This window comes from Oryza sativa, chromosome 11, assembly GCF_034140825.1.
Source record: "Oryza sativa Japonica Group chromosome 11, ASM3414082v1".
NCBI classification, from domain to species: domain Eukaryota; kingdom Viridiplantae; phylum Streptophyta; class Magnoliopsida; order Poales; family Poaceae; genus Oryza; species Oryza sativa.
This window is the reverse complement of record NC_089045.1, coordinates 21,299,102-21,314,740: the sequence shown is the minus strand read 5'-3', so window position 1 is coordinate 21,314,740 and position 15,639 is coordinate 21,299,102. Positions and strand designations below refer to the sequence as shown.

Sequence of the window (15,639 nt, the reverse complement as noted above, 5' to 3'; positions counted from 1 at the left end):
TCATATTTTCACGTCTTTGCATGCGGCATGGCATAGGACGCCACGCTGGCTGCCGGTGGGTGGCAAGTAAGGACTGTAAGGGCATATACAAAGGTAGAGTCAGATATGAGCTCTACGTTATCTAGAAACTAGCATTCTACAACAGTTAGAGACAATATGGTCTCTAATCATTAATGTATACTTTTCTTTCCTTTCTTTCACCACCATGCAACAAAATTTGCTCTAATAAATGCTAAGAGTCGACTCTGAGCTGTTGTCATGCATAACAACCATACTCCTTTCTCTTTCTTCCATATCATCAAATTTACTTGCATGGTAATAGAGAGACCACTAATAAACACCGTTGTACATGCCCTAAGGTCCAAGTCCATCCAATGCAAGGTGGCAACCTTGCATGCCAGTGACGGTAAATTTCTTGTTACTTTGTTTAAATTTATAGCCTTAGTTTTCATAATCTTATTCACAACGGAACAACTATTTTGAATATACGCGCTATTCTAGTTTTATTTCTTTAGAAGTTTATGGATCCCTTTCTTGCTAAAATCTCAACACACATGCGCTTACAGCAACTCTTTTCTGAGGTGTTGTAAGGACTAAGGATTAAACTGAAGTCTGATATATTCATGCCCACAGCCCACGTGTCATGGAAAAACCTTGAAGAACTTTGCAGGTTGATCGATAAAGAAACCAAAGTAGTGAAGTTATGAAGAATAAAGTAAATATAAAATCAATAGAATCACACTACGATCACCTTATTGTTGACAATATAACCATACAATATTGCTGTTGAATAAAGTGCTCGCATTTTGCAAGCAATAATAGTTTATTTATCCATTGACTATCACATACCAAAAGAACAGATGGTAGCAAAGCTCCAATATCAGGAATTGCCGTTGTCCCTGAGACCCTGACAATTGCCAGCCAAAAAATCCCTAGATGCCAGTAAATTCACTGAAACTTTTTACAGCAAACAACATAACTGATCAATAATTTCTCAAATCATGCAAATGGCCTGAGTCAATTTGTTTGCTACAATATTAAGAACCTACCAGTTATTAAAATCATTAGGGGGCATTCTAGGAGACCTATAAAGAGAGTCCTGCAGAAATGTTTCGCTCCATCACAGTAAGATTTGGTCAAAGGGAAGCTATATGGTCCCTCTTTTGATCAAAACTTGCACCCTATGACATATATAGAAAATTAGATGTGCTAAAACAGAAGGCTGAAAAACCTAATTGTTTGCTCTTGAGAGGGCATGATAAATGAACATACCAAAAGCTCAAAACTAACCAGCAATGGGCTAGAGAGTCATGCTATAAAGGTGAGTGAATATATTACAGTGGATAACAGAAATATCTGGGGGAAAGTAGCATCCAAAACAACAAATTAACATGGCAGTACCAACAACTTAGTTATCCTGCTGGGACATGCAGATTCAGGAAATAAGTGGTTACTAGTCAATCCTGGGACATGCAGATTCTGGAAACTACAGTTTAGAAGAGGCACATATACGGAGACATCAGTAAGCTAAAGGCAACAAGTTTCATGATGAAGACTCAAAACAACACTGTGAAGGAATCACTCTACGGCATAACTGGCTCTCCCAGGGTGAGATGAGTGTTCAACCGCTGCTCTACCCACGGCAACCACGTCTCCGTGATGTACTGCCTCAGACCCTCCATGTCTGCTCGGGCCTGTACAATCTGACCACGGAGCCGACCACGCGCAGCAAGCACGGCATCGATGTTCTCCACGTCAAAGCTCCGAGATGGCTTGCTGTCCGGTGGAAGGTTAAGTGCACGGAGAACCAAAATACGACGATCTTCTTTCTCTGGCAGCAAAAGCTGTTCCTCCACTGATAGGGTGTTGCCTCCCAACGTGATCAGGTCATCCTGTGCAGCCTTGACAGTGTCAGTTAATTCCTTCTTAGCATACATCAGATCCTCACAACCTTCTGCAAGAACCCTGAGGAGGGCTACAGTCTCATCTGAGACAGTCCATCTCCCACTGGTAATGTTCTCATCAAGTAGCTTCAGCACCTCTCCCGCGTCCTTTACCAGACACTCTGTCATCGTGATATGGATTGGGGGTGGAAGGCCCACGAGGCGACGGGCATCCTCTATGCCACAAATTACATGCTCTTCCTGATCCATGCAAATGTATGAACCTGACAACAGTTCATCAGTTAAATCACCCCTAGTCAGGTCACTTTTCAAGAAAACAACAATTATTGTTTGACTTATGATTTGAACAAGTAACGACTGCTTGTTTCAATTTATGGAGGAAAATAACAGAATATGTCCGTTGTTTATACACACTGAGAAAACCTTGCATGAGCTACTGTACCATATTTGAATTACACATGCGCAGTATGAAGCTAGATGAATATTCATAAATTTTGACAATTGACACAGGACAAAGATGTACATTAGAAACTCAATAGTGCACACCCTTGTTTTTCTTCCCAAATAGTCTGTCTGGTCAACCAATAATATCATAACTAGCTTTCAGGACTAAAAACAGACTAAAATTCCATATCTCATGTTGCTTCATAAATAGAGACTGGAAATACTTGTTGTCCATCTCTACCATTTCCTGGACAAGAAACACAAACTACTCCCTAAAGAAAACTATGAACCACTTCTCCTTTGGGTTGACAAAGACAAAACAACACTCTCCTGACTTCAATTTCTGTGAGGCTATTACCGTACCCTGAAACAGTCATGGCCCAATAATTTACAGTCCTTGACAAAATTGCAAATCTTTTGACTAGTGAGCAAAAATCACTCTGAGGAAACTACTCAAAGGGACTGACTATAATTATGGCAGCTGTTTTGTCATTAAAAAAGGTCAGATTTCCAACATACGTGACAATAATTAAACAAGAAAAGTATCAACAAATAGCATTTTCAGATGTTTGGCATGAAAAGACTTCTTGAGAATAGGTATTAGACAAAAATAAGACATTTACAATAAAGAATAAAAAAATTTATGGCCAATCGTAAATTGTAATTCCAATACAAAGAAACAGTACAAACAGCTAACGGATCAAATTACAAGCCAAATATTACACCATAGAGTTTATATCTCCAATGTATGCATGAACAGAAAACAGCCTGTGAATTTAACCATTTGCCAAAAGCACCGCTTTACAGTTCAGAAGCATATTGCCACGGATCTAAGGCTAGTTTGATGGTCATGAATTCGAGTGAAGAGATCAAAGTGACATGTTGACACAAATATAGCTAAAATGCTACACAAAATACCCTAAAAATCAAACCCAAGGACGTGGACATGCCTGAATGCCTGATCAGTAATTGAAGGCCCTGGCTGACAGTGGGACAAGCACAGGACCATAGTAATTGGGAATGATGGCCAACTGTGGGAAGAGTTGTGCGCGGGCTGGTTGGCGGAGGGGACCGACCAGCAAATCTAGGGTTAGTGAGGTGGCGTGAACTTAGGGGTTAGGGGTGGCAGCTGCATACCTTCACTGGAGGGAAGCCAATAGACGCCGATCGACCGTTCCTGAGGTAGTCACCCTCCTCTGATTTGGTCCGGCACGTGAACAGTGGCAAACGTGCTGAGACCTCGGACCAACCCTGTCGTGTGGGAAATTGACAAGATATCATCAGTTAAATTCACTTTTAAAAGAAAAAAATGATTTTTCCTGAGTTATAGTCTAGACACAACAAACAATTATTTCAATTTACGGATGAAAATAACAGAAGATAGATGTTTTTTGTCCATACACACTGGAAAGCAACCTTATTTGAGTGCTACTATACTAGTATTGAGGCAAATGGCAGAATCGTTTACATACGAGCAGCATAAAACTCGATGAAGCTTGTATAAATTTTGACGATTGATGTAGGGTAAAGATGTGGATTGGAAACTCCGTACCCTTCTTTTTTTTCAAATAGTCCATGTGAGTCAAGCTAAAACAACTTTTGACTAGTTTTCAGGACTATATAATACAGACTAAAATTCTGTATCCCATGTTGAATCATAACAGAAGCTGGCAATAGTTTTGTCCATCTCTACATTTTATGCACAAAGACAAGAAGCAAATATGAAATACCTTTTGGGGATTTGACAGAGACAAGACAATAGTGTCCTAACTTCAATTTCTGTGAGACTTGCTACCATCCTCTAAAACAATCAAGGCCACAATAACAAAACAACATTGCCCTGACTTCAAACCCTGTAGGTGTACCATCCTAAGGAAAAATCAAGACCCAGAAATTTATAGTCCTCAACAAAATTGCAAATCTCTTAACTCAATCTCTTAGATGAAACTACACCAAAGACAAATCCTAGTAGGACGTACAATTCAATCACAAAGCAACATTTTCCTTATCTCAATTCCTGAAAGCCTACTACCACCCCCCGAAACAATCGAGACCCAACAATTTATAACGAAACAATTGAGACCGAATAATTTATAACCCTAGATAACATCGCAAGTCTTCCTAACTCGGTGCGCGAAAATCACTCGATGAAACTACACAGATAATCCCCAAAATCAGACCCCATACAGTACTATGCGTGCCCGATCTGCAATCGAGGGCGGTGCCCGATGGCGGGACAAGCGCGGGCCCGATCTGTAACGCGCGGGGGGGGGGGGTGGGGGTTTGATGACCGACGGCGGGACGAACTGGTATGGGGTTGGCGGGCGCGGGCTACCGGCCGGCGAACCTAGGGCTAGCGAGGCGCCAAGGCGGCGCGGAATTAGGGGTTAGGGGTTTGCGGCCGCGTACCTTCACCGGCGGAAAGTAGGGAGGGTGGGAGAGGGGGGGTTCGCCGGTGGCTGCACGTCGGCGGCTGGCCGTCGCCGAGGTGGTCGCGCTCCCTCTGCTTCGGCCCCGGCGGCGCGTGAACGTCGGCGAACGTGCTCCGACCCCGACGTGTGGAGGCTGCGCAATGGGTTTATATATGGGCCGGGCCTGCCTGTAATTTCAGGCATCTTTGATGGCCATTCTCATTGGTGGGCCAAATGTGACGAGATCCGAGAATGGTTGTAATCGGCCGTCCGACCAACACAGAAAAATCGGACACCACGCTGATGCCCCCCATACTATCTACTCCTACATACTAAGTCTAAAAAACTTCGAATCTATCGACTGATATGACAAGTTTCTCGGGTGTTTCTATCTGCAATCAACTAATTGCTAACTCAATTATTTTAGCTATTCATTCCAACCATGCATATGCATGTGTCAATCTTCAAAAAAAAATTATCTTAAACTACTTATCCGATCTAAAATCCGATTACACCATTGTATTTGTTGGAATTAAATCGTTATAACAAGATATCACACAATTATATTATGATTGAAGAAAAATATAAGTTTCAAACCATTAATACTTCATGTTTCATACATTATAGCGATATATTTCAGCGTCTGTTTTTATTATGTTTCAAAAAATTCTCGAAAAAAATGCCACTACCCTCCCATCTTTGTATACTCCATCAATGCTTGCATGCATGCATTTTAGCGGTCTTCAAAATTATTTTTCTTCTAAACTATTTATCCAATCTATGATTTGATCACATCATTGTATTCGTTATAATGAAATGTTTATAACAAGATATCACAAGATTATATTTTGGTGAAAGAAAACATATGTTTCAATATGTTAACTCTCGTTGTTTTATAAGTGATAGCGACATGTTTCAACGTGTGTTTCATAAAATTTTTAAATGTTTCGGTTGTTGTTTTTTGTTTCATCATATAGAAGTTAATGTTTTACTTGTTGGTCAACTGCAATATTTTGAAAGTCCGATATATTTTTTTGAGAAAAGACATCTGATGGGTAGTTTTCTCCAACAATACCAGCAAATTGGAGCAACGTTCCCTCTAAAAAAGGCATATTGGAGCTGATTAGACAAAATTGATATATTTTTTCGCAAAATCCTCTCAGTTTAGTATTAACCAACGACACATGTGTGAGAGAACACATGCATGTCTTTTTTGCTATTGGATATGCATGTCTTTTTCCCTCTTCTTATAAAGTTTTCTCTCAAATTACTTATCCGATCAACAATCTAATTACACCATTGTGTTCGTTGCAATTAAATCTTAACAACAATATCTTATATGATTATATTACGATGTAAAAAATTTTATGTTTGTAAATTACTTTTATTATATAGGTAAGTTAATGTTATCATATATATATATATATATATATATATATATATATATATATATATATATATATATATATATATATATATATATTACTTTAAGATTTGACTAAATTACTTCTTATACATTCATAATGCTCTAAGTTGATTATTTTTATTATTGTATATAGTCAATTCTATAATTTATGGACATTAAATTTAATTTTTACTTCTAATGTTGCACCAACTTATATCCATTTTGTGCTAAGTTACTTTTATGATAGATGTAAATTACTTGTAGACTTTATTAAATTTATGTTTAGACTTTATTAAATTTACTTTCATAAATGCATTTTCTTAAAAATCTTCTGTAAACTTCACTTGTGAATTTACTCTACATAGTTTCTTATTTCAAATCAGTCACAGTGTAATTACTTCTACTACAGTGAGTTACTTCTATTGCATAGCTAAGCTATTTCTACAATTTAAATAAATTACTTTTAAATTAATAAAATGTTTCAATATATTCAATATGGATCTCGTTTTGTCACATGCTATATGTAGAGTACAATGATACAAATAGATTTTGAAAATAATACGTGATTTAAAATATATAAGTTATTAAAGAGGTTAAATCTAAAAGTAATTTTTATATATGATAAAAGTAACTTACATATATAATAAAATAATTTTCAACATATATTTTTTTTATCAAAATATAATCATGTAAGTTCTTGTTGCAAAGATTTAATTGTATATCGGACTATAGATCGGATAAGTAGTTTTTTAGAAAATTCTGTAAAAAGAGGAAAAGGCATGCACTATTAAGTATACTGGTAGCAACCATAATGAGGTTGCTGGATATGCCTAACCAGCGACCGTCTCGTCGTAGTCATGTCCATTTTTTTCCAGCTAGAGCACATGTGAGAAGTGCACTACCAGAGTATCCATATAGGAGGTTCCAAGAAACAGTGGTATATGTGAGAATTGTGAGGGGAGATATACAAACAAATGTGTCATCTGGGTTTCGATATTTTCCAAGGAAAAAGGTACTTCGGCTATAAAATTGTCCAGTAACAGCCAACCAGACATATTTATCTCATTTACTGCTAAGGCCTCATTTGAAACAAACTAGATTTAAATTCTATATGGAATTTCCTTATTTCGCCCATATACTCATACTATAATTTCGCCCGGTCGGAATTTTCTTAGTTGTTTGTTTGTTTCAAAGAATTTGAGTTTTCTCAAAATCCTACAAAAATTTCATTAGACTCCAATGATGAAGGATAAATAGTGAGCAAATTTATAAATATAGCATGTCTTATGCATACTCATTATGCATATGCATGTCACATCCTAATCAACATCAGCTTTATAAAATTAACCTTGCCAAGTCATTTTGGACCTAGTTGTTCGCACGAATTACACAAGTTCGTACACTAAAATGAGTAATTTACAAGTTCACATACTAAATTATACCTACCTAACAAGTTTGCGTACCTTCAATGTAATTTACTGTTTTTTTTTATTTCTGTGTTGACTGGGCTACCATGTGGACACCACTTCAACGAAAACCACTGTTAATACTGTCGAGGGAGCCATTTTATATGGTTTTAATTGAAATTGCATGTATGTCCCTAATTATTTTAGTGATCAATGACAATCTGATTATTGAGGACTAATGCTTGTAGTTGCGAATTCCCCCTACTTATTCAAAAACCTTCCAAGGTCCACCTCATGGTATCCAAGTTGAAAGGGATAAGTTAAACAAATATGTTCGTCATTTATTGGGATGTACTATTATACCAAAATTGGGATTATCTGAAAAAAAAAAAGGTAGAGCATGTTATGAGTGTCTACGTGGTGGACTTGATTTTACCAAAGATGATGAAAACGTAAACTCACAACCATTTATGTGTTAGAGGGACCGTTTTGTCTTTTGTGTCGAAGCTATTTATAAATCATAGGCCGAAACTAGTAAAATTAAGGGGCATTACTTGAATGCGACTGCAGGTACATGCGAAGAAATGATTAAAAGAGCTGTATTTGCGGAGGGAATTTGGGGTTTCTATTGTAATGCATGACTACTTAACTGAGGGATTCACCGCAAATACTAGTTTGGCTCATTATTGCCGTGACAATGGCCTACTTCTTAACATTCATCGAGCAATGCATGCAGTTATTGATAGACAGAAAAAAATCATGGTATGCATTTCCGTGTATATATTAGCTAAAGCATTGCGTATGTATGTGGGAGATCATATCCATGCTGGTACAGTAGTAGGTAAGTTAGAAGGGGAACGCGGAATGACTTTAGGTTTTGTTGATTTATTGCGTGATGATTTTATAGAAAAAGATCATGCTCGCGGTATCTTTTTCACTTAGGACTAGGTATCCATGCCAGGTGTTATACCAGTGGCTTCAGGGGGTGTTCATGTTTGGCATATGCCAGCTCTGACCGAAATCTTTGGAGATAATTATGTATTGCAATTTGGTGGAGGAACTTTAGGACATCCTTGGGGCAATGCAGCTCGTGCAGCAGCTAATCGGGTGGCTTTAGAAGCATGTGTACAAGCTCGTAACAAAGGGCGCGATCTTGCTCGTGAAGGTAATGAAATTATCCGATCAGCTTGCAAATGGAGTCCTGAACTAGCCGCAGCTTGTGAAGTATGGAAAGCGATCAAATTCGAGTTCGAGCCGGTGGATAAACTGGATAGCTAGACTAAGTAGATAAAATTAGATAGAAAAAAAGGTCGAAATAAAAAAGAAACGAAATAGAAAGATCAAAATCAGTTACGAAAATGCAGTAATTCTTGTTTTTTCTTCTAATTGATTGCAATAAAACTCGGCTCAATCTGTTTTCAAATTGAGCCGAGTTTAAATAGATTTTGATATGATCATGAGACTTGACAAATTGGGATTCCTCTATTTTGGCCGACGGCGGCAGACGGTGCGGTCGACCCGCCGTCTGCCACGTCAGCTTGCCGCCCCAGAGTGGGCGGCAGGGTCTATTTTTGTAATTTTTTTGGCCGATAGATTATTTCTGTAAATATTTTTTAAAAAAATCTAAAAATGAAAAAAAATCTAGAATTTTAGGTCCGATACAAACTGACGAATTTGCAGTCCCGGCCCGGCCCAGCCCAGCCCGCTCTTCGTTTCCTCTCTAGTGACTTTAACAGTTGACACAGGGAGCGGAGGGGCAGCTTGGTCATTCCACGTGGGAAGACTCGCCCGCCTCGCCTCGCCTCGCTCTCGCGCTTCGAATCCCCACGCGACGCGACGCGCCCAACCGCGCCCTCGCCTCGCCGCCATGGACGCCCCCGCGTTACCTCCTCCCCCTCGCCTGGTCGACTATATCTCCAGCCTCCAAGGCCTGGTGCGCCTGGGGGACCTCGCCGATCTCGAGCCGGACAAGTCCGTGGTAGTTGTTGTCTCCGGCTGTTACCCGCTCGAGGACGCACCTATACTGTTCGATGATTTGTCTGCGAGGGAGACCTGGTGCGTGATCGGGATGCCGGAGCTTTGTATCCTCCGGGCGCGTGCCATCAGTCTTTTGCAGCGGCGGGAAGATCTCAGAGCTCTCGTCCGGGACATGGGACATGACTTGCTGGTCTGCGGGACGGAGTCAGGCAAGGTCGAGGGAGTTCTCGCGAGGGCACTGAAGCTTCCAGCAGGCATGGATGCACCGCCCGGGATCAGCCTCGATCTGGTGGGAGACGCTGACGAGGGACGGCGCTTCCTCCGCCGCGACATTGCCCGCGCGCGTCTGCAGCTCGCCGCGCTCGCGGGCCACACCGAGCGGCACATCCTGAGGCGGCTCGGGAGGGAGCTCGCACTGCGGGCGAGCACCGGAGTCGTGGCTCCGCAGGAGCTGTGGCCAGACATCCAGGAGCAGAGGCTTCGCCACGCGCCACCTGACTCCACATCTGATGCGGCGTTGTATGCAGAGGCTGCAGAGGAAGCTGCTTGGGTCGCTCCTGCGGGCACTCCTCCCGACAGCGATGCCTAGGCGACGCCGGTGACAGGACGGTGTCCGCCATCTCTGACTAAACTCCGGCCTTATAACCACTGCGAATTGAGTACATAAACGTTGCGTTCCTTACTTACATTGAGCTGCTTACATCGTTACTCTAGTTAGAAACAGGTAGCCTTTTTTGGTTCAGGTGCACATGACCCAAATGGTGAACTTGTGGATTTGAGCAATTTTTTGTTCACCAAATAGGTCATGTGGTCCTGATATGTTTCCGATGATGATCGATCAGCACTGAAGTTTGTTTTTTGTTCTTGCTATCCCTTTTTGAAAATGATTGAATATGTGCCTTGCCTGGCTTTTGAACTTTTGATAGATAATATGTTGATGCTCTTGGAGCTAGGCTTGAAGGGACAGAAGCACTTGACATCGGAGTTGCATTTTGTGATGATATTGCTATACATATGATTTTTGTTTCTGATGTTCTAGTTTAGTTTCATCATTGCTACAGGTACTGATATTTTTGATATTGCTATATGGGTGTTGCTGAATCAGTCTTAAACTCAAAATAAGCTCTATATGGGGATTTTGTTGCTGAACAGTCATAAGGCATGATGGATAAACAATTTTTTCCTGCTTAGCAGCTTGTGGTACGGCTATCTCATAAGTCCTATCTTAAGCTAGAGAGTTCCTCATTTAGCTGTTGCGTAGATTCTGCTGGTTGATTTTAATTAGCTGTGCTTTGCAAGATACATGCGTATCAGCAGGTTTGAGCTGATCAGCTGAAACAAAAGGCCAGTTTCTTTATGCTCCAATTTGCTCCAGGATATCAACGGCACTAATATTTTTGCACGACATAATTCTCTCGTAAAGTTAAAGAAAGAGTTACATAGGATTTTGATTAGAACTGGCTTTGTTTTGACTTAGATGACAATGAGTTTACTGTTCTGATTTCTAAACCATGATGAGTAGAAATTTTTTTCCCACTGAAGTGCTTGCTATATCTTTACTGCAATGTGTGTTTGCATAACAGATGAGTTAATTATGGTTGTGAAACCTTATTGATTGTGCTCCATTGAGCTTCATCATGATGTGCTACGCGTGTTGCTGAATAAGTCGAAAAGTCGAAAGGAGCTGGGTTAGTGGGTTCTGTTAATAAGACATGATGTGCAGTCATTTTTTGCTGCTTAGCATCGTGTGGTAAATGATATCTTAACTAGAGAGCTTCACATTTCGCTGTTGCGTAGATTCTGGATAATTTAAGAATTCTGTAAAATAAATCGTGGTATCCATAGGTTGTGAAGAAACTTTAATTAGCTATGCTTTGCAAGATACATGAAAAATATCAGTAGGTTCTTCACTGGAATTGGAACCAAGTTCATTGCAACTGCGAGTGATTTGATCTGTGTAGCTATCAAATGTTTCTTAAGCATTATTTCTCTTTGTTGGTGACTTTGTTTACATGAACTATGCGTTTTTCCACATGTTAAATTCTGAATTAAGTTTCCATTTCCCTTTTCTCAAAAAAGAAAAAAACGGTTTCCATTTCCCTAAGGAACTCCTGTGAATCAATTCTGTTCTTGGAACACGGGAGATTTCTCAAACTTTTAATGAACATGTCGCAATGTTACAATTTCATCCAGTCCAGAAGATGGTTAGCTACTTTCTTCCCATTAGTTCTCAGCAGTAAGGATTAAGGAACAGTTATTAGATTGGACATCATTTTGATGATTGCAGAATTAACATCTTAAATTGTTGCATGACTGCAGGTCTGCAACCCTTTCTGCAGGTGAGAGAAAGCCTGAACCATCACCACTCAACATCTGAAACTTTGCCTCCTGGAAGTTCAGGTTCTCTGCCTCTCAGGGATCATCAGCATCATGAGCAGCAGCAGCAGCAGATCAGGAGCATTAATCAGCACAATGCCACAGCTCCTTCAGCCACCGGTGGCATCACCATGTACAGGCCGGCCGACGAGTCCAGCTCCGGCGACGGCGAGGCGCGGAGGTCATCGCCGGCGGCGAACAGGAGCTGCTCCTTGAGCTTGTCCAGCGCTTCTCGCATCCAGTCGTACCTGCAGAGGCCGTACGCCTCCTCAACCGGCACCTGAAATTCTTGCAACAAGAACATCATGTGAGCTTCTTGCTGCCATCATCTCATCAGGTGGTGATCTCTGAACATGATGAACTGAAACTGAAACTGGAAACTGTAGAATGGGATGTATGCTCACCCATCTCCTGCCATGGGTGGTCTGCTCAGGCCATGACTCCAGCAACTCTGTCACCTGGAGAGCAAACATGTAGCCCTTGCAGGCCCCTTGCAGGCCACAGCTGTTCTGCTTGCTCTTGCTCTTGAAGATCCATTCTCCCAGTGGTGTCCCCTGAATTAATTTCAGCACAACTTTGTCAGCTGATTGGTTACTCTGTTCTATGCTACTCCTGAATCTTTTACATATCTGAATGATGTGCTTGAAACTTTGACATGTAAAAAAAGTTCAGGAAAAGCTCATTGCAATTTCTGTCTCTGACACTGTTGGAAAGCTCATATTTTCAACACATGGAAATCATTTATATTCAGTGTTTATTCAGATTAGAATAGCTGATTAGTAGTAGACTGGTAGTTATGCAGCAGTGACTTTTCGGCCACCTAACACAAACAAACAGATTATTGGTGTATTTGTTGGTACTGTTACTACTAGAAACAACAAAAGAAAAAGACAGAGTACGAACATAGTACTAGTAGTTGTACTCATAACACATTGCTTTGGAGATACTAATTCATTTCTCTAATAATTTTTTTTCTAATTTCTCTTGTTCCTAGTTGTTAAAAGAACTATCACTTGTGAACAACAGGTATTGTTCTTAGCTGTACTTTTCTGAATTTTTTTCGCTGGTAGCCACTTATATAACATTGACCATTCTATCAATCACAATTCACAATCAAAAGGGACATCCATGAGTGTGACTGCTCATCCTGCTAAATCTATCCAAGAGGAAAAAACTGCACACATTAAACAAAAGAGCATAAATCCAAACATGTTCCATATCATGCATATATTATTTTAATCCCTTGAGCACACACCCCCACCAACTAATTAATCAACTCGACCTCCAGAAAAGGCCTGATTAATTAACAACTAATTTGCAATTATTTAAACATAAATGACACATCAGAGAGGGGTCACCTACACTTAGAACGCCCTTGACGCCTGCTTCCTCGAAGGCCTCTCTGCAGGCAGCTTCGCCGATGCTCTCGTCGTCCTCCCATCCACCCTGCATATGCAGATGGACGCCACATGAGCATGCTACCACCAAGCAAGCAAGAAAAGTTTTTTTTCTTTTTTTTTGGTGGGCATGGCAGTTTCTTGGAACTTAAAAGGCAAATTATTCAGATTCTTTTTTGGATGCATGATTGGGCTTGTGCTTTTGCATATGATGATCATCATATTGTTGTTGTTGTTGTTGCTGTTGCTAATTGGGGTCTCTCACCTTTGGGAAGATGAGATCGCTTCGCTTCGGCGTCGAGATCATGAGCACTTGCAGCCTTTCCAGCACATGATCATCATCTTGAAGGGAGCTGCTGCTGTTTTCTCCATCCTCCTTGATCATGTAAGGGATGCATCTGTTAAAAGGAAAAAGGAAGATCTAGCTATCAGCTAGTATCTTTTTTTTTAATAATGCAATTGTTCTCTAAGCTTATCTAAATCATGTCATTAATTGTTCATTTACTTCAGCACGCATCTCTTTCTTGACATTCTAAACATCTTAATTAGCATGTGATTTCATGTGACTACATGAAAGTGCTGGAGAGAAGAGAGAACTAAGCTATATATAGTTTGCAGTTGTCATCTCCTAGAAATGTGCAGAAGTTATGCATGAGCTTAGCTACTCAAGTACATACCCAGAGACAAGGCGATAGCATCCTTCATAACGCTGCCGGAGGCGTCCCTGTCTCGCACAAGCCATGTTCATCGCCGGTGGCGACGACGGCGCCATCTTTTCCTTGCTCGAGAAGAACAATTTCCTTATCTGAACAATGACCTATATGTATACAAATTCAGGTTAAACTTAGCTTAATTGGTAGAACCAATCTACAAGCTTCATGAGCTATAGTTGATTAACTGAAGATCTCTATATATAGCAGAGAGAGATCAGATAGAGAGATTTTTGTAAGGTTACCTCAAGTGGACAAATCCAAGAACAACTCCAACTCTTCTTCATAAGACCAAGCTGAGGCAATTGGTCTCCTCCCTGATGCCACAAGCTTCTCCCAGCTGCATGCCACTGGCCTGAAGAATCTCTCCCTTTGCATCAAGTTCACTGGCTCTAAAAATGCAATTGAAAGGGCTTTAGATTTGGAGAGATATGGTTTGTGATAAGCTGGGAACCCAATGCTCTTAGAATCTAATCCTCCTATCTGTTTATAGCTAGCTAGTTAGCTATCAAGCTAAGGTTGCTTTGAATTTGATGCAATAATGAGATTATATACACAAGGTACCCAGAGATGGGCTTCTTGCTTCTTGTTGCTCTTGGAGCTATTTATAAGGAGAGGATGGAAATTTTTTTCAAGGTTAATTTGCATTGAAATCCCTAACTTTTTGGTAATTACCTAATGCATCCCTGTCTTTCCTTTAGTTTTTCTTCAGCTGGTCAATGGGTTGCTTGTATTTTTTCTTTTTGTGTCAACCAAACCATCTTTACTAGGAGACCGCCAATATGGACGCAAAGGGGGTTTGCTTTGGCAATTGCCTGGAGTTTACAAACTCCTGTAGTTAAAAGACAAATTTGTTTTTCATTTGTACCTTCAAAAAGTTAGTTCTTTATGTTATCTCTAGGGAGAATTTGTTTGTATGATGGGCAGCCATTTCAGCTAGTGTGCGCTAGTGCTCGTGCAAATTGTAAGGTGTATAGTACATAGGTTTGACAGAATATATCATATTCTTCTGATGATGCGGATTCCTATATATAATAATTAATATTGAGGGGACAGTAGTAGTGGTAGAACTCCCTCCCTAATAAAATATAGGGTGTGTTTAATTCACGCTAAAATTAGAAATTTGGTTGAAATTGAAATGATGTGATGGAAAAGTTAGAAGTTTGTGTGTGTAGGAACATTTTGATGTGATGGAAAAGTTGGAAGTTTGAAGAAAAACTTTGAATCTAAACTAGGCCGTAATGGATTTTGATCGGATGTGACACATTCTAGCACTATGAATTTAGACAGAACACATGTCCAGATTTGTATGTGTCACATCTAGCTAAAATTCCTTATATTTTAGCACGAATGGACTAGATCACATCACAATTTGGAGGAAAAGCTTTGTAGGAGTCGCACACACCAGTTAGCTAGGGACAACTTAAAAGTATATATAAAATCATGCGGCGTGACACAAGAGATGCAAGTCATGGAAGAGTCATTCTATAAGAAAACATTCAAGGATGTCCACTATTTTTCCTGCGCAAACTTTTCCTATTGAAGCATCTTTAGGGTTTGGTGCTCTTAGTAAATAGAGAGTTATCTCTAAGCTTTTATTTATTTATTT

General features: G+C 40.1%; 2 protein-coding genes and 1 long non-coding RNA gene across 4 annotated transcripts; 1 reads left to right on the top strand and 2 right to left on the bottom strand.

Moving 5' to 3' along the window:
* Window positions 1–1,311: 1,311 nt before the first annotated feature.
* Window positions 1,312–4,901, bottom strand: LOC4350643 (uncharacterized). Its single transcript, XR_001541103.3, has 3 exons — window positions 4,758–4,901; window positions 3,486–3,599; window positions 1,312–2,167 (listed from the first exon to the last, which is right to left on the bottom strand). It is a non-coding gene; the product is annotated as an uncharacterized lncRNA (long non-coding RNA).
* Window positions 4,902–9,328: 4,427 nt separating this feature from the next.
* Window positions 9,329–10,585, top strand: LOC4350640 (uncharacterized). The gene has a single exon (XM_015762323.3). It carries the CDS (start codon window positions 9,438–9,440, stop codon window positions 10,134–10,136), a length of 699 nt encoding a protein of 232 aa, XP_015617809.1. The 5' UTR covers window positions 9,329–9,437; the 3' UTR covers window positions 10,137–10,585.
* Window positions 10,586–11,674: 1,089 nt separating this feature from the next.
* On the bottom strand, window positions 11,675–14,611 carry LOC4350639 (nudix hydrolase 13, mitochondrial). 2 transcript variants are annotated; one of them, XM_015762319.3, is made up of 6 exons: window positions 14,276–14,611; window positions 13,998–14,137; window positions 13,586–13,718; window positions 13,286–13,369; window positions 12,328–12,477; window positions 11,675–12,203 (listed from the first exon to the last, which is right to left on the bottom strand). In XM_015762319.3, exons 1-6 carry the CDS (start codon window positions 14,315–14,317, stop codon window positions 12,012–12,014), a joined length of 741 nt encoding a protein of 246 aa, XP_015617805.1. In that variant the 5' UTR covers window positions 14,318–14,611; the 3' UTR covers window positions 11,675–12,011. The 2 variants fall into 2 exon arrangements, with proteins under 2 accessions (XP_015617805.1, XP_015617806.1); XM_015762320.3 differs by having other exon boundaries at window positions 11,675–12,211; window positions 14,276–14,610.
* Window positions 14,612–15,639: the final 1,028 nt, after the last annotated feature.